Source organism: Peromyscus maniculatus, chromosome 3, assembly GCF_049852395.1.
Source record: "Peromyscus maniculatus bairdii isolate BWxNUB_F1_BW_parent chromosome 3, HU_Pman_BW_mat_3.1, whole genome shotgun sequence".
Taxonomy (NCBI): Eukaryota; Metazoa; Chordata; class Mammalia; order Rodentia; family Cricetidae; genus Peromyscus; species Peromyscus maniculatus.
This window is the reverse complement of record NC_134854.1, coordinates 123,090,224-123,110,771: the sequence shown is the minus strand read 5'-3', so window position 1 is coordinate 123,110,771 and position 20,548 is coordinate 123,090,224. Positions and strand designations below refer to the sequence as shown.

The following is a 20,548-nucleotide window of genomic DNA, read 5'->3' as shown; positions in this document are numbered from 1 at the left end:
AAAAAGCCAAGAGTATTCATTCTGGTTGTACTTCTGTCTCCATTTATATTGGGGATACTGTGATGATCACTGACCACATGTAAATTGTTCTCTCTTGGTAAAATGGGAATGATTTTGCTAACCTATTCTGTAAATTTATTGTGAAAATGTCGTGAGATACTGCAAACATACGAGAAAATTCTGCAAAGTGTTGGACACTATAAAAACTCCTGCCCTTAAAACACTGAAGTTACTCTCAAGATTCCCACAAGAGAACAAAATTGGCATTTGCTCAGCAGCAAATAACCTGAAGGACCATGTCCATGTGAACAGTTGGGCACTTTTCTGCAGCGTATGGTGAACCCTCTGCCGCTCCTGTCCCTTGTTTCTCTGGTGATCTCTGAGGTACTTAGAATACAGTCAGCTTCACTCAGCTGTGGCGAAAACCAAAGTGAGTGGGCCTCAGTTGTTTGGCCAACGGTTAATTTGTCATCATTTTATTTGGGGTTAGCCTGTCCAGAGCTATGAATGAAGGCTAGTAAATGTCATACAGGCTAAGTCCAGAATCTCCATTCAGGTTGAAAGTGCCCTTGTGCAGATTGCTAGTAGGGAAGATCCCTTTGAGGGCTTTGCTTACTTGTTTTGGTGTGTGGAGACAGTCTCACTATGTAGCTGGCCTTGAACTCAGTATCTTGCTGCCTCAGCTTCCCAAACATACTAAGTGTGACCACTTTGAAGGGTTTCTTTTTACTTAGAGAATACTAGAAGACCATAGTTTGGGTGAGACCAAGTCACAAGTTTTTGTAATTCTTTTTTTTTTTTTTTTTTTTTTAGAATCAAGGTTTTATTGTGGTCTTGAATTATTAAAAAAAACAAATATGAGAACAAAATATGAGATCTTTTTAAAAGAGAGTTCAGCAGAGTATAAAACATTTCATAATCAAATAATTACACCCTGAAGTCCTTTGGCACAGATACAACCTGGCTTACCAGTTCTTCATGCTTTCTCTGTAAAGACAATCAATCTCAGGGTAGCACAGATGATGAACAAGGATTGAAAAATGGTTCTATTCAGAGGGCCTGATCCAGCTGGGAGCCCCTCAGTCTTTGGTTCATAGTTCATGTGTTTCCATTCATTTGGTTATTTTTTTTCCAATAATTGAGTAAAACTGAAATTTATTATATGCCACAGTCGTCCTAGGGACCTCCATGCTATATATATAGCCTCTATGGTTCTATGGGTTGTGGTCTGATTGTTCATTTTATATCTAGAATCCACCAATGAGTGAGTACATACCATATCTGTCTTTCTGGGTTTGGGTTACCTCACTCAGGATGATTTTTTCTAGTTCCATCCATTTGCCTGCAAATTTCATGCTTTCATTGTTTTTCTCTGCTGAGTAGTACTCCATTGTGTATATGTACCACATTTTTTTCATCCATTCTTCCGTTGATGGGCATCTAGGTTGTTTCCAGGTTCTGGCTATTACAAATAGTGCTGCTATGAACATAGCTGAGCATGTATCTTTATGGTATGTATCAGCATTCTTTGGGTATATGCCCAAGAGTGGGATGGCTGGGTCTTGAGGTAGTTCGATTCCTAATTTTCTGAGAAACCGCCATACTGATTTCCATAGTGGTTGTACAAGTTTACATTCCCACCAACAGTGGAGGAGTGTTCCCTTTGCTCCACATCCTCTCCAACATTGGTTGTCATTGGTGTTTTTGATCTTAGCCATTCTAACAGGTGTAAGGTGGTATCTCAGAGTCGTTTTGATTTGCATTTCTCTGATGATTAAGGATGTTGAGCATTTCTTTAAATGTCTTTCAGCCATTTGTAGTTCTTGTTTTGTGAATTCTCTGTTTAGCTCTTTAGCCCATTTTTTAATTGGACTGTTCAGTGCTTTGATGTCTAGTTTCTTGAGTTCTTTATATATTGTGGAGATCAATCCTCTGTCAGATGTGGGGTTGGTGAAGATCTTTTCCCAATCTGTTGGCTGTCTTTTTGTCTTATTGACTGTGTCTTTTGCCCTGCAAAAGCTTCTCAGTTTTGAGAGGTCCCATTTATTAATGGTTGTGCTCAGGGTCTGTGCTGTCAGTGTTTTATTTAGGAAATGGTCTCCAGTGCCAATGCGTTCAAGAGTGCTTCCTATCTTCTTTTCTATTAAGTTTAGTGTAACTGGATTTATGTTTAGGTCTTTGATCCACTTGGACTTGAGTTTTGTGCATGGTGACAGATATGGATCTATTTGTAATCTTTTACATATTGACATCCAGTTATGCCAGCACCATTTGTTGAAGATACTTTCTTTGTTCCATTGTATAGTTTTGGCTCCTTTGTCAAAAACCAGGTGTTCATATGTGCATGGATTAATGTCAGGGTCTTCAATTTGATTCCATTGGTCCGTATGTCGGTTTTTATACCAGTACCAAGCTGTTTTTATTACTATAGCTCTATAGTAGAGTTTGAGGTCAGGGATGGTGATGCCTCCAAGGGTTGCTTTATCGTATAGGATTCTTTTAGCTATCCTGGGTCTTTTGTTTTTCCATATAAAGTTGAGTATTTTTCTTTCCAAGTCTGTGAAGAATTGTGTTGGGATTTTGATGGGGATTGCATTGAATCTGTAGATTGCTTTTGGTAAGATTGCCATTTTTACTATGTTAATCCTACCTATCCATGAGCATGGGAGATCCTTCCATTTTCTGATATCTTCTTCAATTTCTTTCTTTAGAGATTTAAAGTTCTTATCAAAAAGGTCTTTCACTTGTTTAGTTAGTGTTATCCCAAGGTATTTTATATTATTTGTGGCTATTGTAAAGGGTGATGTTTCTCTGACTTCTTTCTCAGCCCTTTTATCATTTGTGTATAGGAGGGCTACTGATTTTTTTGAGTTGATCTTGTATCCTGCCACTTTACTGAAGGAGTTTATCAGCTGTAGAAGTTCCCTGGTAGAGTTTTTGGGGTCACTTATGTATACTATCATATCATCTGCAAATAGTGAAAGTTTGACTTCTTCCTTGCCAATTTGTATCCCTTTGATCTCCTTTTGTTGTCTTATTGCTCTAGCTAGAACTTCTAGTACTATATTGAATAAATATGGGGAGAGTGGACAGCCTTGTCTTGTTCCTGAATTTAGTGGTATCGCTTTGAGTTTCTCTCCATTTAATTTGATGTTTGCTGTTGGCTTGCTATAAATTGCTTTTATTATGTTTAGGAATGTTCCTTGTATTCCTATTCTTTCTAAGACCTTTATCATGAAGGGGTGTTGGATTTTGTCAAAGGCTTTTTCAGCATCTAGGGAGATGATCATGTGGTTTTTTTCTTTCAGTTTGTTTATATGGTGTATTACATTGACTGATTTCCGTATGTTGAACCATCCTTGCATCCCTGGGATGAATCCTACTTGGTCGTGATGGATGATTGTTTTGATGTATTCTTGGATTCGGTTTGCCAATATTTTGTTGAGTATTTTTGCATCAATGTTCATGAGGGAGATTGGTCTGTAGTTCTCTTTCTTTGTTGCATCTTTGTGTGGTTTGGGTATCAGGGTAATTGTAGCCTCATAAAAAGAGTTTGGTAGTGTTCCTTCTGTTTCTATTGTGTGGAACACTTTGAAGAGGATTGGTATTAGTTCTTCTTTGAAAGTCAGGTAGAATTCTGCACTGAAACCATCTGGTCCTGGGCTTTTTTTTAGTTGGGAGACTTTTGATGACTGTTTCTATTTCTTTAGGGGTTATTGGTCTATTTAAATGATTTATCTGGTCTTGATTTAATTTTGGTATTTGGTATTTATCCAGAAATTTGTCCATTTCTTCCTGGTTTTCCATTTTTGTGGAGTACAGGTTTTTGAAGTATGATCTGATGATTCTCTGGATTTCCTCATTGTCTGTTGTTATGTCTCCCTTTTCATTTCTGATTTTGTGAATTTGGGTGTTCTCTCTTTGCCTTTTGGTTAATTTGGCTAGTGGTTTGTCTATCTTGTTGATTTTTTCAAAGAACCAACTCTTTGTTTCATTGATTTTTTGTATTGTTCTCTTGTTTTCTATTTCGTTGATTTCAGCCCTCAATTTGATTATTTCCTGGCGTCTATTTCTCCTGGGTGAGTTTGTTTCTTTTTGTTCTAGAGATTTCAGTTGTGCTGTTAATTCATTGGTATGGGATTGCTCCATCTTCTTTATGTGTGCATTTAGAGCTATGAATTTTCCTCTTAGCACTGCTTTCATAGTGTCCCATAAGTTTGGGTATGTTGTACTTTCATTTTCATTGAATTCTAGGAACTCTTTAATTTCTGTCTTTATTTCTTCCTTGACCCATTGATGTTTCAGGTGGGTATTATTCAGTTTCCATGAGTTTGTGGGTTTTCTATAATTTTTGTTGTTATTGAGTTCTAACTTTAAGGCATGGTGGTCTGATAAAATACAGGAGGTTATTCCAATTTTTTTGTATCTGTTGAGATTTGTTTTGTGTCCAAGCATGTGGTCAATTTTTGAGAAGGTTCCATGGGGTGCTGAGAAGAAGGTATATTCTTTTGTGTTAGGATGGAATATTCTGTAGATATCTATTAGGTCCATTTGAGTCATAACATCTGTTAGGTCCTTTATTTCTTTGTTAAGTTTCAGTCTGGTAGATCTATCTTTTGGTGAGAGTGGTGTGTTAAAATCTCCCACTACTAATGTGTGGGGTTTGATGTGCGTTTTAAACTTTAGTAGTGTTTCTTTTATGAATGTGGGTGCTTTTGTATTTGGAGCATAAATGTTTAGAATCGAGACTTCATCTTGGTGGATTTTTCCTGTGATGAATATGTAATGTCCATCCTGGTCTCTTTTGATTGATTTTAGTTTGAAGTCTATTTTATTAGATATTAGGATAGCTACACCAGCTTGTTTCTTAGGTCCATTTGCTTGGAAAACCTTTTCCCAGCCCTTTACTCGGAGGTAGTGTCTGTCTTTGGAGTTAAGGTGTGTTTCTTGTATGCAGCATATGGATGGGTCCTGTTTTCTAATCCATTCTGTTAGCCTGTGTCTTTTTATAGGTGAGTTGAGACCATTGATATTGATGGATATTAATGACCAGTGATTGTTAATTCCTGTTATTTTTTTGGTTGTGTTGTGTTGTCCTTCTGTGGTGTATGTTGGTGTAGGATTATCTATTGCTTGATTTTTCATGGATGTGTTTAGCTTCTTTGGGTTGAATTTTCCCTTCTAGTGCTTTCTGTAGGGCTGGGTTTGTGGACAGGTATTGATTAAATCTGGTTTTATCCTGGAATATTTTGTTTACTCCGCCTATGGTGATTAAGAGTTTTGCTGGGTATAATAGTCTGGGTTGGCATCCATGGTCTCTTAGTGTCTGCATGAGGTTTGTCCATGATCTTCTATCTTTCATAGTCTCTATTGAGTAGTCTGGTGTTATTCTGATGGGTTTGCCTTTATATGTTACTTGGTCCTTTTCCTTTGCAGCTCTTAATATTTTTTCTTTATTCTGTGTGTTTAGTGTTTTGATTATTATGTGGCGAGGGGAGTTTTTTTTTGGATCCAGCCTATTCGGTGTTCTGTAAGCTTCTTGTATCTTCATAGGTATTTCTTTCTTTAGGTTAGGAAAGTTTTCTTCTATGATTTTGTTGAATATATTTTCTGTGCCTTTGAGTTGGTATTCTTCTCCTTCTTCTATCCCTATTATTCTTAGGTTTGGTCTTTTCATGGTGTCCCAAATTTCCTGGACGTTTTGTGTTAGGACTTTTTTGTCTTTATTGTTTTCTTTGACTGACGAATCTATTTTCTCTATCGTGTCTTCAGTGTCAGAGATTCTCTGTTCCATCTCTTGCAATCGGTTGGTTATGCTTGTTTCTGTAGTTCCTGTTCGTTTTGTCAGGATTTCTATTTCCAGCATTCCCTCAGCATGTGTTTTCTTTATTGTCTCAAATTCATTTTTCAGATCTTGGAATGTTTCTTTCATCTGTTTAATTGCTTTTTCTTGGCTTTCTTTGATTTCTTCCCATTTTTTGTTCCTTTTTTCTTCCATTTCTTTAAGGGAGTTTTTTATTTCCTCTTTAATGGAGTTTTTCATTTCCTCTTTAAGGGAAGTTTTTATTTCCTCTTTAAGGGAGTTTTTTATTTCCTCTTTAAGGAAAGTTTTTATTTCCTCTTTAAGGTAGTTTTTCAATTCCTCTTTAAGGAAAGTTTTTATTTCCTCATTGAGGGAATGTTTTATTTCTTCTTTAAGGGCCTCTATCATCTTCTTAATGTCATTTTTAGGGTTGATTTCTTCTGTTTCTTCTGTCATGGTATGTTTAGGTCTTGCAGGTGTAGAATCACTAGGTTCTGATGTTGCCATATAGGTCTTTATGTTTTTGCCTGTATTTTTGCACTGGCGCCTACTCATCTCTTCCTCTGTGAGGTGCAGGTGGTGTCTGAGTCTGAGAGTGCCTCTCTTGTTCTAATTTTTAGTCTTGGTTTAGTAGGGGTTCTTGGTTAAATTGGTGCTATTGGGCTATTTCTTCAGGGGCAGCTGATTTCGATCGGTGAATTATATACTTATGATTCTGGTGATCTGGTTTGGTGTCTGGGTAGCGCCTTCTTCTGTGTTCTCAGGTCTCTTTTTGTTCATTTGTCAACTCCTCAGCTGATCTTGTTTCTTCAGACTTTAAACTGTAGGCATTTGAATCCTCTCCCAGATGGGTTTCAGCTGAGCAGGGTCGTCTCACCAACACCTCCAAGTTGTTGGGTTTCACAGGATCAGCAGCTGGGCCCTGGGTTGTCCTCAGACGGAGTGTTCAGATTCGTTCTGGTTCTGACCCACGGAGATAGCTTCTTCCCCAGATGTTGGGGTTAGGGGCGTCCCTGTTCCAAGCTGTGTCTGCTTGTCTCCGTCCCTGGGCCTGTTTACCTCTGCGGTCCGCCGCCGGGCCTGTATGTCCCTGTCAGCTGCCACTGGGTCTGTCTGCCTCTGGGGGCCGCCACCGGGCCTGAATGTCCCTGTTGGCCGCTGCACGTCTACCTCAGCGGGATGCCGCTGGGCCCGTCTTCCTCCACAGGCCGCCGCCACAGGCCTACCTGCGTCTGCTTGTCTTCGCCGCCGGGCCTGTCTACCTCTGTGGACCGCCGCTGGGCCTGAATGTCTCTGCCAACTGCCGCCGGGTCTGAATATCCCTGTCGGCTGCCGCCGCTGGGCCCGTCTACCTCAGCGGGCTGCTGCTGGGCCCGTCTACCTCCGCGGGCCGCCGCCGCAGGCCTACCTGCGTCTGCTTGTCTCTGCCGCCGGGCCTGTCTACCTCTGTGGGCCGCCGCTGGGCCTGAATGTCTCTGCCAACTGCCGCCGGGTCTGAATATCCCTGTCGGCTGCCGCCGCTGGGCCCGTCTACCTCAGCGGGCTGCTGCTGGGCCCGTCTACCTCCGCGGGCCGCCGCCGCAAGCCTACCTGCGTCTGCTTGTCTCTGCCGCCGGGCCTGTCTACCTCTGTGGGCCGCCGCTGGGCCTGAATGTCTCTGCCGGCTGCTGCCGGGCCTGAATGTGTCGGCCACTGCCGCCGGGCCCGTTTACCTCAGCGGGCCGCCGCTGGGCCCGTCTACTTCTGTGGGCCACCGCTGGGCCTGAATGTCTCTGCCGGCTGCCGCTGGGTCTGAATATCCCTGTCGGCTGCCGCCGCTGGGCCCGTCTACCTCCACGGGCCCCCGCCGCAGGCCTACCTGCGTCTGCTTGTCTCTGCCGCCGGGCCTGTCTACCCCTGTGGGCCGCCGCTGGGACTGAATGTCTCTGCTGGCTGCCTCCGGGCCTGAATATCCCTGTAGGCTGTCGCCGCTGGGCACGTCTACCTCAGCGGGCTGTTGCTGGGCCCCGAAAATCTCGGCATCTTCACATGCTGCTGGTCATGGCGGCGGCTGCCAAGTTTTTGTAATTCTTGAAAAGCTTTCCAATGTTATTTAGGTTGCTTTTAAGTAAACATTGTTATGAAATACTCTTTGTTTTTTTGATATAAGGTCTTATGTATCCTAGGCTGTCCTGGAACTCAGTAAGTAGCTAAGGCTGGCCTTGAACTCCTGATTCTCCTGCCTCCCCTTTTCAAGTCTTGGGAGCACAAATATATACTAGGACACCTAGATTTTATTGTGAAAAGTGGTGCTTTGAAACATAAAAGTTATACATACTCTTGGGAATAACATGGTATTTCAGGACATGTATGTAGGTAGTACTTTTTCTGTCTGCATGGTGTAACTAAAGCATGAGATACCTATATACTTGCCACCCAGCTTAGGAAAGGAAGTATTAGTGTAGTTAGGATGCCCTGTCCATCTCTTTATGATTACATCTTCTCTTTCCCAGTCAGGAATGCTGAGTTTGTTTATTTAGTTTTACTATCTAAATTGCTAAACTCTTTTTCAAACTTTAATAGCGTGAACATTGTTTTCCTGAAAACTTGTGCTCCCATTCCCTCATTTTCGAAGGAGCACGGTACTGGAGCGAGTGGACTCCAAGGGTTTTATCATGTAAGTAGTACACTACTAGCAGGAGAGACTGGCCACCCCGTGCACAGAACACTGGAATCCCAGACACTCTCAGAACTTCCAGTCTCCACATATGTTTAATTTGGCACCAAAACCTTATCTGAAACAATATAGTGTTTGTTCTAGTTTTTCTTTCCTTTTTTTTTTTTTTTTTGAGACAAGTTCTCACTTTATAAAGCTCAGGCTGGCCTGGAGTCAGTATGTAAATCAGGTTGGCTTTGAACTTTTGGTGATCCTTCTGTCTCGGCGTCTTCAGTGGTGAGATGACAGGAGTGAGTGACCAGACCCGGCTGGTTCTCCCAATTTGTTTTAAATTATTTAATTAAAAATCTTTTTATTTTTGTGTTTGTGTATATGTGTATGACTCATGCATGTGACTGCAGGTGCATTTGTATTCTAGCATGCACATGGAGCTCAGAGAATAATTTTTGGGATTCATTTTTCTCCTTGTACCATGGGTTCTAAGGATCAAACTCAGGTTATCAGGCTAGCACAGTTCCTGTTGCTATGATAAAATATTTTGACCAAAGGCAACTTAGGAAAGAAAGAGTTTATTTGGACTTAGGGTTCTAGAAGGAGGGTCCCTTATGGTCTAGGGGAGGGCATGGCATGGTGGCAAGAACAGGAGGCAGGTTATTCCATTTTCTTCCTTCCACACAGGAAGCAGAGAGAGGGAACTAGGAGTGGGAAGAAGCTATACACTTTCTCACTGTTTCCACATCCTTAAAGACCCATCACCCATCCAAACAGAGCTCCAGCGGTTGACCAAGTGTTCACATGTCTGAGTCTGTGGGGGACCTTTGCCATTCAAACCACCACACATGGCAGGTGCTCTGACCAACTGAGCATCTCTCCAGCCCCCAGTATGTTTGTAAAGGTGTTCTAAACTACATCCTTAGTGTGTGTCTGAATTATTACTGTAGAAGTAGTCATGTGCTTGGACAGAGAGTGCTCCTGCAGCCTTCTAACACACACTGTTAAACATGGTGAGTGTTCCTGAATACCCTTGCAATCCAGAGAGAGTCTGAAACCTGAAGCCACCAAGTTGGGATTTATATGGATCTCTTCTGAGCACTGTTCTTGCGTCAGCCCAACAATACTGGTTCCTCAAGGCGTCTTTACTGTTGTGTCTACACTTTTTACCAGGAGACAAATCTAGTAAAAAGCTTTAAAGAAATGGGATTTCTTACACAAATTAAATTTGAAGGCTATGGTGTTCTTCATAACATTAGGAATTAATCAGACTTTCGGGAATCCTAGTAAGGTTGGTATGCTTTATCGGGTGTGTTTACAACCGCTCTGTTTGTGATGGTCACATCAAGTGGCTAAAAATGACCAAGTAACATAAACAGTATTGCCCTTTGTCTTTAGTGAGGAAGCTAGAGATGCTCCTAGAAAAGGTTATCACACAGTGAGAGGATTCAGAACATTTATCTCATAATACGATTTAAAAAATGACTTCTAATCCTGTTTTCTCACAATTTTAGTTTCTCTAATTTCTACCTTTGAATCAAGACACACCCAAAACATTTGTTCACTACTGGTATATTGCCAGTATTTCCCTATTCTTTTAAATGAAAGTAGTTGTGTTTTCTCTGATAATAAAAGCAACGTACTAATTAAAAAATGTAATACAAAGAAGAAATAACGTCTTCAGTGAATAATTTAACCCTTTACAAGAATAATCCTGTCTCCTTTTAAATGAGTGCAAACTTCTGTATTTTATCTGATAATGAAAATATTATTGCTGAAGCAAATTTCCTCTCACCAACCCTTCCCACCCCTGTTTCCCATGTACACACACACACACACACACACACACACACACACACACACACACGATTCTTGCCTGTTTTGAAATCTCTGCCAGCCACCAGGGCGCCTTTGGAAAACTGCCCTGGCTGCTCAGAGTCAGGGCAGCACAACAAGCTGTTGGCACTGGTGGCTGCCAGCAGCCGCAGTCCTGGAGTCTCTGGGCACCATCCCAGCCAGCCGTCTCCTGAGACAGCCTTCATTGCAGGATGCCAGGCCTTCTGGCCCTTGCTTTCCTTTGGCTGCTTCAGGGACTTGAGGCCTTTGTCTCCAGGAGACGCACTGGCCAGATGCATACACAGTTCATTTTCTTTCCGGCTTGGGTCCTGTTTGATCTGTGATTTAAGTGTACACAAGCCTGGCTTAAGTCTTCCATGACCTTTTCCTGGCAGTGTTCATCTTCAGATCACTTGGGACTAGTGACCACAGCAATTCTAAAACAGAGAAAAAGGAATTCTTTCCTTCCTGCTGAAGTTAATTCTCTGTTCTTCCTTTCCTTGGGTTGATTGGTGCCTCCGACTTTTTCTTCTTTTGTAGTGCTGAGAATTGAATCCAGGACCACATGCATGCTAAGCAAGTACTCTACCACCAAGCAGCCCTCCAGCCATGCCTTCCTTTAGATTCCAGTCTGATTTTGTGTATTAGCTTTCCATTGTTCTTACTACAGTAGCTTATAGGAACAATCTAAGTGAGGAAAGATTTTGCTTCATGTTTTCTGTCCATCATGATAGGGAAGGCATGCCAGATGAGCATATTCATGGTAATAACATGTGGCAGAGGCTGCTCACATCTCAGAGGACCAGGAGGCCGAGTAAGACAGGAAGTAGATGGGGATAATAACCCGGAAGGACTTGCCTCCAGTGACCTACTTCTTCCAGCTAAGCCACACCTCCTAAAGGTTGTACAGCCCCCAACAAAGTGTGCTGCTCTATGGGAACAAATACTATGCAGAGCATGTGAAGGACCTTTCACATTCAAAAATTTATCTCTGCTTTTTAGTTTGCTTTAGTTTCTTTCTTACTTTTTTTTTTCTTTTTGAGAGGGTTTCTTTGTATAGCACTGGTTGTTCTGAAACTCGCTTTGTAAATGAGGCTGGCCTCAAACTCACAGACATCCACCTGCCTCTGCCTCCCAAGTGCTGGGATTAAAGGCGTGCACCACCATAGCCAGCTGCTTTAGTTTCTTATTAGGGTCCAGTTTGAACGAGGCCCTGCTATGTATGTGCATAGAACAATGCAGGTGGGGTTTGCCCAGCTGGGCGTAGTCACGTGGTGTGGTCTCTCCACTGCATTGCTTTGGTGGCCTTGCATCAGTGTACTAGAGGGGAGCAGCAGTGGGACTGGAAAGTGTTACTCTCTTATTCTCCAGTTCAGCCCGTGAGGTTGGGGACGATCTGTGTGCTCATTACTGGATCTCTAGTCCAGCAACCAGACCAGTCTACAGCCTCTGTGCACTGTGTACTCGGTAGTGATCTCTTTCTGACTGCTAGGTGTACTGTTCTAGTTAGGGTGACTATTGCTGTGATGAAACACTATCACCAAAGGTAAGTTGGGGAGGAAAGGGTTTATTTGGCTTATACTTCCACATCTTAGTCCATCGTTGAAGCAAGTTGAGACAGAAACTCAAATAGGGTAGGAACCTAGAAGCAGGAGCTGATGCAGAGGCCATGGAGGGGTAGGGTGCTGCTTACTGGCTTGCTCCTCATGGCTTCTCATCCTGCTTTCTTATAGAATCCAGGACCACCAGCCTAGAGATGGCACCACCCACAAAGAGCTAGGCCCTTCCCCATCAATGACTAAGAAAATATCCCACAGACTTATCTACAGCCTGATCTTATGGAGGCATTTTCTCAACTGAGGCTCCATTTTTTCTGATAACTATAGTTTATGTTAGCTGGGCGGTAGTGGTGCACACCTTTAATCCCAGCACTCAGGCAGCAGAGGCGGGCAGATCTCTGAGTTCGAGATCTACAGAGTGAGTTCCAGGACAGCCAAGGCTACACAGAGAAACCCTGTCTTGAAAACAAAACAACAACAACAACAAAAAAAAAAAACAAAAAACCCAAAAACATCCAAACCAAACCAAAACTATTGTGTTAAGCTGACATACAATTAGTCACACTACACACTGAGAATGCTGTGAAAACGAAAGTAGACTAGACCCCTCCCCGCATTGAAACATTCTATGGAGAAGACAGATAGTCATCGTGTAGACAACTAATAAGCTAATGGCGATAGTAGCAGGTGGAGAAAAACTGTGGTATGTGAGATAGGGAACTGTTGTGACTAGGATGCCCAGAGGTGGCCCTTGAAGGATAGGACATGCATGGGGTTATGATGAGAAGGACACTGTAGATGCAGAGGGTTGGAGTGGAGACAGATGTGTATGCTCCAGAAATGACAAGAAGTCTAGTCTGTAGCTCTAGGAAAGGCTGGCATTGGTTTGAAAGGCAAGATGGGCTTGATGATGTAGAGCTAGGAGTCGAGGTTCCAGGATTCCATTTATCTGCTGAAACACCGTTTTCTGTCAGTCCTCACAGATCATAGCCCATTCGTGACCTTAAGTCTGTCCAGGTGCAATAATTAATTGTTCCTCTGCCCTCCCCCCCCCCACTTTAATTGCTGTTATCAAGTAAGGAACCTGAATTGGAAGGAGGATTTGTGTTTTCAGTAGGAAGTCAGTGAGTAACAGGGAACAGCCGTGGAATGGAGACAGAGAAAAGTGAATCTGACATTAGTGAGTGTATTTAGGCCTCTATTATATTAATACAACAGCATGTGGCTCCGAATGCCACCCCTTTCCCCAAGAAGAACAAAAAGGTATCCTGTGACTACCTGTCCTGTGAAGATTTTACATTACAAGGCAGAAGAACTTTGCAACTGTGATTAAGGACGATACCAACAAGGATTTTGTATGTGGCCGACTCTACTCACAGAGGGAGGAGATAAGGCCATGTGATGCATGAGAGGAGCTGAGGGAGGGATGGCATCATGCTGTGGATTTGCAGTCCAAGGGAAAGCAGTGGTGCCCACAGTAGTATCCGACCCAGGCAAGCCCTGTGGATCCATTGTACTGCCTGCCCTCCCGAGGCCCTTGTCCACATGTGCCCTGTAGACCTGAGGCTGGAGTTAGGAATTCCAGTGAGGAAATTGAGGGGAGGAGGAAGAACCGATGCTGTATTTCTGGGGAGGAGATGTTCTGGTGCATTCAACTCCAGAGGCTGCACGTTTTTCCCATGGAAACTCTGCTGCGTGCTTGTTAAGTTCTTTGCATCATGAATGTTCTGTTTCAATTTATAATGAATTGCATAAACTTGAGGACTGCCCTGAGACTCTTAACTACTATTTATAATAGGATTCCTGTAGGAAAATGCATTCCAAGTCTCCAAAAAGTAAATTGCAAAGGAACTTTGGAATGTAAATTTTATGTTTGTGGACAGCCATTGGTCTGGTTGTTGCCTCAAATGTTTGTATTTGAAAGTATTAAGATATTCTAGTTGATCTAGTGGCTTCCAAAAAGGTCACTGGATCCCTTCGTTATATTTGAATGTACTTAGGTTAAGAGCTCCACGCCGTATGCTAAGAAAGAAAGAGTTTATTTTCCTTTTAAACTTCAGATACTTATTTATTTTGTGTGAATGTGTGTGCCTTTTTACATGCCATTGTTTACAGGCGGAGGTCAGAGATGAGCTTTTGGGGCAGTTCTCTCCTCCACCGTAAGGGGCTTGGGGGGTTGAACTCAGTCAAATTACCCACTCAGCCATTTCTCGGGCCCAAGAGGTTTTTTGGAAATTATGGTTATGTAGGGAGACTGGGTCCTTATGACTCCCCATAAGTTAGTATAGCTTACTTTAGTAATCTTGCATTCTGACCATCAGCTTTAAAGTGCTCTCATATGAGTACTTCATTTTCTTTTTTTAATGACATAAGAAGTGAAGGGACTTGCTCAAGATCCTAGGGCTACTGACTTCAAAAGCAACTCTCCTTTGTCACTCTGTTTTCTTTTTGTGTATGTGTTCCTCTTACAAATCTTCCGGAACAGTTCGCGTGCACAGCTCTCCAGGTTACTGCCTGATTTCTTTCCGATTACATCCTTCCTGTTTCTTCCAGTTCTGTGCTTGCATCTGGAGTTGAGAGTAGATGTGGGAGCAGAGAGAAGAAAGCCACAGTTGGGGGAATGTTTTGGATTGTAAGAGGTTTTTTCACTTCACAATTCCTGTGTATGTCTGTTCCATAGAATTCTGCTTGGGAAACATGCTACATGTTCATATATGCACATCTTGCTTAAGATAGGTGGTGATTCTTAGGATTAGATTTTTAAAGTTTCAAGTGGAAAATCAAACACATCAGAATTACTCGTAAACATTAATTAATTAATTAATTTTTTTTTTTATGAATGTGTGCCTGTGGGAATGGAGGTCAGAGGAAAGCTTCATGGAGTCAGTCTTCTTTATCTATCTCTGTGTAGCTTCCAGGAATTGAACTCAGGTCATCAAGTTTGCACAGCAAGTGTATTTACAAAGTAGACTGTATAGGATTTCGTTCTTTGAGCTAGACAGTAGGAAAAAAGCCACGTCTCTCTGTAGATGTTGGATACTCAGACCTTCCTGTCTTCAGGAACTTTCAGATCTCCGGAGCTAAAAAGGAAAATGAATGGAGAATTAGATGTTCCTGTATGTTTGTAAGGGTTTATTCAATTCTGCTTTTTGTGTTAAACATTTTAAATAAATAAATAAATAAATATATGTGTGTGTGTGTGTGTATGAGCACACGCACACATGTGCACACATGCACCTGCCACAGTATGGTGGGAGCTGTATGCTACAGGATGTGTATGGAGTCATGATGACAACTTCTTGGAGTTTTCTCCCCTTCTACTTTATAGGTTATAGGGATGAGGTGATCAGGCTAGGTGGTAAGCCCCATGATCCTTTGTGTTAAATGTTAATGGCCTTGATATATGCTGGTTAGTTTCTTTTACGGATTAAAATGGGTTGATTTATATGGAAGTTTCTGGCAGAGTCTATAGAATAGTAGATTCAAACAATTATAGCTTTTTGTTTGTTTGTCTGATTTTGCTTTTTGTATTTTGAGACAAGGTCTCATTGTATAGCTCTGGCTGGTGGGACTTGGCTATGTAGACCGGACTGGCCTTGAACTCAGAGAGATCTGCCCACCTCTGTCTCCCAAGTGCTGAGAGCAAAGGCTTGCACCATACCTGTTTTTTAGATCTGAATTTAAATATTACAAGCTGTTTCATACTCTAGTGATCAGGCAGATTTCTCCATGTTTTGGTGTTCCTCCTCCCTTCCCCCAATTTGGTTTTATATATATATATATATATATATATATATATATATATATATATATATATATATATATATATATATATATATATATATATACACACACACACACACTTGGTTTTGTGAAGCAGAGTTTCTCTGTAATAGCCCTGGCTGTTCTAGAACTCTCTTTGTAAACCAGCTGGCCTTGAACTCATAGAGATCCACTTGCCTCTACCTCCCAAGTGCTAGAATTACAGGTGTGCTCCACCATGCCCAGCTTATTTTATTTATTTTTATGTGTATTGGTGTTTTGCCTGTATGTGTATCAGTGTAAGGGTACCAGATTCCTTGGAACTGGAGATAGACAGTTGTGAGGTGCTATGTGGGTGCTGGGAATTGAACCTGGGTCCTTTAGAAGAACAGCCACTGCTCTTAACCACTGAGCCATCTCTCCAAACCCCCTCCCCCCATTTGATTTTTAATTGCTAAAGATTGGAGATAATGTTCATTCTTGTTCTGGTGTTTTTAGGATGAACTGAGTGAGGTTATTGATATTAAGGATCCAGATTTCACTCCTCTGACTGAACGAAGGCAGAAACGCCTGGCTGCTGAGCTGGCCAAATTTGACCCGGATCATTATCTGTGAGTATTATTAACTTTTGTGGCAGTTTAATAGCTATTTAACACTTCCTTAATTTTTTTTCAGAATCTTTGAGTATATACATGTGTTTGTGTAGTTGTGCATACATGTGTACATAGAGGCCAAACCTTGACTTCTTCAATCACTCTGCTTTATTTCCAGAGACAAGGTCTCTCGCTGAATATAGAGCTTACCCATTCAGCTAGGCTGGCTCATCAGGCCTGGCCAGTGAGCTCCAAGAATCCACCTACCTCTGTCTTCCCTGCATTGGACTGTAGTGCTGGGAGGGTGCTGGGGACCCGAACCTGGGTCCTTGTGTTTGCATAGCAAGCACTCTCCTGAGTGAGCCATCTCTCAGCTCCTCAGTGTCCTAGACATAGGCGCTTTAGATCCTGGAGTTAGTGAAGGCACTAACCCTCATTCACATTCCCCTAACCTGTGATGGCTGTACTTGGGTGCCTTTGTAAACTTGCTACTTAGTTTACACCAGCAGTGGAGAACTCTTAATACTCTTTAGCAGTTTCCTCACCAGACTTCAAAACATCAAAGTCGGAGAGTATTTGTTTGTACTTCTTTCAGTAGAATTTGTGTCATGGTTATTTGTGCATGTAAATGAATACGTCTTGATTTCCATAAGAGTCCAGGTCTACACGTGCTATATTTCTTGCTAGTCTGGGATCCTCCTAGAACATTTATCTGCAGTGAATAGATGGTTGCTCTCTGGTAGAGCATCATTAGAACCTAATCTTAGTTGTGCTGTATGTTCCACTTGCATCTGTTGCAACCTTTGCTGTAATCAGAACTATATCTGCAGAAGTAACTTACCAAAGCAGGGATGTGCTGTCTCTTACTGGCCAAGATAGCAGCACTTTTTTCCGCACTTCCACTGGGCATCTGAATACCTCTTCGAGGGTATGTGGAGAATGAGTGTAATTTATATATTGATGTAGCTCTCATTTATTATTTTTCCCAGGCCCTGGGCCAGTGATTTCAAAACTGTTACCCATATAACTATAATCACTGCTTCCCAATATATTTGAACAATGTTTTCGGCTTATCAGGGTTATTTCATTTCGTTTTCACAAGGAGGAAGAGGTGAAGGGACTTGCCCAAGGTCACACTACTACTAAGTGGGTTGGGTAAAACTTGAAAAGAGGCTCCGTTTATCACTCTGTATTTCCGCTTTATGTACACTATTCCACTTTAACTGCCAATGCTCTTGTGATTAACGTTCTCTCTCCTGTGACCCAGTGGGATACTAATTGGAATGGCAGAAGTGAATCTTGTGATGTGCAAATGGAATGAGTGATGTGTGGTGATGAGTGGCTGAACTGTTGAGCATCCAAAGGGAAGCTGGGAGAGAGAGGGTGGTGGTATACTGTGGAGGACATCTGAGAGACTCAGCTCCATTTAGACTGCCATTTCTAATTACTTTTATCTCTTCAATGGTGGTTTTAAAGGTCCACTGAAGAGTAATTTGAAGAAACCCATTTAGAATCCTGCTGAATATTTAAAGTAGAAATTTCATTGTCAGCAAATTTCTCAGCCAGTATGAAAACAGAATGAGCTTTCCAAGGCTGAAATTTCACGTGGGAGGGAGCTTAATTAGAAGAACTGCCTAGAAGAGTGTGCCTGTGACCTGAGAGGATTAGGATATTGGGATTTATAGTTGGCAGCAGGATAGTCTAAGCAGGCCCTGTTTTCCTCCATTTCCTGTGCAGCGTTATCTGGAAGCTTATTTTCTTTAAAAAAAAATTTAAACTATATTTAAGAGAGAGAGAGAAGTGTGTGAGTTGTGTGTTTGTGTGTTTGTGTGTGTGTGTGTGTGTGTGTGTGTGTGTACGTACACGTCATAACACATGTAGAGATCATAGAACAACTTGCAGGACTTGCATGTCCCACCATGTGGGTTTCCAGGCACTGAACTCAGGTCGCCAGGCTTGACAGGTGCCTCTGCCCACTGGGCCGTCTCACTGGCCCCAGAGGCTCATTTCCTTTAGTCGTTTTCATGGACTGTTCTTTCTGTTTTTTAAGGAGTGGTTCTCAGTGGAGTGGTGATGTCAGGTTGTGAAGGGACTTCAAGAAAACGAATGTGATTTTTACCCTAAGCAGGACAGAGTGAGGCCGGCTGCCTGTAAGGAGGAATTTATACATTTCAAAGTGAAGTCTAGCTACTTTTGGGTTATGACTGTTCTGAAATCTGTTGTAAAATCAGGGTCTAATGCAGTTTGATTATTCTTTTAGGATGTTCTGCAGCCTGAGCAAGTGCTGTTCGTGGTGATTTATAAATCTCATTGTTTCTGATTCTTCTTTTTCTAATCATTTCTTTTGGATATCATGTTAGAGTTTTTTATTTTATTTATTTCTTTCCTCATGTGTGTGAGTGCAGGTGTGTACCTGTCATCACGTGTCTGTTGGGACATTTTCAGGGTCTGGTGCTTTCTTCTTCCACCGTGGCTCCCAGAGCTGCTGCTCTCAAGTGAAATCTGCCTCCTCCCACGCTCGGTTGCCTTCGGCTTCAGACAGAGCTTCTCTCTCTTAGCGTGCTATCCAGTGTTCTCTGTGACCTGGACCCTGCTCCTCTGTCAGTCACTTTCACTCTTCCTCGCCCATGCTTTATCCCCAGGCAACAGCTGATGTCTGCATGTCCACTGCTTCTCATGTACTTCTTCCACGCGTGCTTGCCCTTTGCTAGCCTTTTCTCTCCCCTGGCTCAGTCCGTGAATAACTGACCTTCAAGGCGGTGCTCAGATGTCACTTTCATAGATAGACCTTCCACCTGTGGCTGGGGGAGGAGGATGCCCTCCTCAGTGCTCCCCTGTGTGGCACACTTTTTTCTTTTAATAAAAACATATTGTGTTCTAAATGCCTTTGTTCAGTAGTGGAGCCCTCGTGGCGGGTCGTTGCTCATACTGTGGCTGTTGGTGTGTGGAGGACATTCAGTGAGTGACGTGGCACTTTCAAATGTGAGATAATTGACTGTGGAAGTAGATGGTCAGTCAGTCACAAACCATGTTCACGCAACTCTTAATTCATAGACAGTGTGAAGATAAACCATTAGCTGGGTCTGATGGTGCAGGCCCACAATCCTAGGTACGCTCGAGGCTAGGGCAGTAGTGAGGACTATGAAGAAGCAAGTGTAAGGTTTAGAGATCACAAGTTCAAGGCCTGATTGAGCTATTATCTGAGTCCAAAGCTATCTAGGCAACTTAGTGAGACTGTCTCAAAGTGAAAAAAGCATTGTAGGGGTGTAGGGCTGTAGTTTAGTGGTAGAGCACTTGCCCAGCATTCAGGAAACATGAAAGTCAATCTGCAGTACAGTGTAAAAATGGAAAACAGAATAACCATCACAGTTTGGATTCTTGGAATGGTATCTGAGAATTTTTATTCAGAATAATCAGTTTATCATTTTGGAGGGTTATATTGGGGTGGTAGGATGAGGTGGAGGTGGTTGGGATGCTGTTCTAACAAGCCAGTTTACATTGCTCTCATGAGCGCCCTCTTGAGGTGGGCTCCTTTCCTGCATCCTACTCTCTCCCTGGCCGGGGGCTGGTTCTTCCTGCATGATTCTTCCTTAGTCACAATACTTATGACTTTGCCTCCTGCCAGAGTATCAGACTTGTGTGTCCAGCTGCCTGTTGGATAGCTGTATATTTACATGCCCTAGATGGACACATCAAACTTAACCTGCCTCGGGCAGAAGCTATTATCTCTCTCCTCAGGCCTTTCAGCCTCCTGTGGCTCTGTCTCCCAGAGGGCACTGGTGTCCCCTGCATTGTGGAGCCGTAGTCCTGGTCATTGCTTTGACTCAGAGTTCCTCAGCTTCTACTTCTTGAGGACCCTGCCTTCTGCCTGTATGTCAGATCCACCTACTTTGCTCCCTGTCCCCTGCCACCATCCTGTTGTGGCACAGTTTCTGCTTCTTTAGAATTGCCCCTCTAGGATGTGTGTGTGCCCTGTGTTCAGTGACCTTAGGGGTAATTCCTGTGTAGCTTTCAGGTGTGTCCAACCTTTATCTTGATCTTGACATCTACCCATTACATTATTGTGTTGGGTCTGATTGATAGCTACTACTCTGGGGTGTCTGCAGCCTGTAGGCCATGGATCAGACATATCTGGAAGGTTATTGTTATCAGTATCTTATTTTCAACTTATCTTGGCAGTTCTTCAATATGATCCTTGTTTTCTAAGTATTTCTATTCTTTGAGCTCAGGTTACTCTCTCGTAAGCCTGTTATTTTTTTAGATTTTATTTTCTAGTTTAAGTTATGCACCCATGTATGATCTGTGTGTGGGTCTGTGCACAGGGATGCAGGCCTGTAGAGGGAGGGGG

General features: G+C 42.5%; 1 protein-coding gene across 2 annotated transcripts in view; it reads left to right on the top strand.

Annotated features, from left to right (window-relative positions):
* Shq1 (SHQ1, H/ACA ribonucleoprotein assembly factor) overlaps window positions 1-20,548 on the top strand; it is a 127,997-nt gene that overhangs the window by 7,837 nt on the left and 99,612 nt on the right. For both annotated transcript variants that reach the window (XM_006972588.4, XM_076567465.1), the window contains exon 5: window positions 16,106-16,218. In XM_006972588.4, the coding sequence (XP_006972650.3) occupies window positions 16,106-16,218 (113 nt within the window). The remainder of the gene's footprint in view (window positions 1-16,105; window positions 16,219-20,548) is intronic.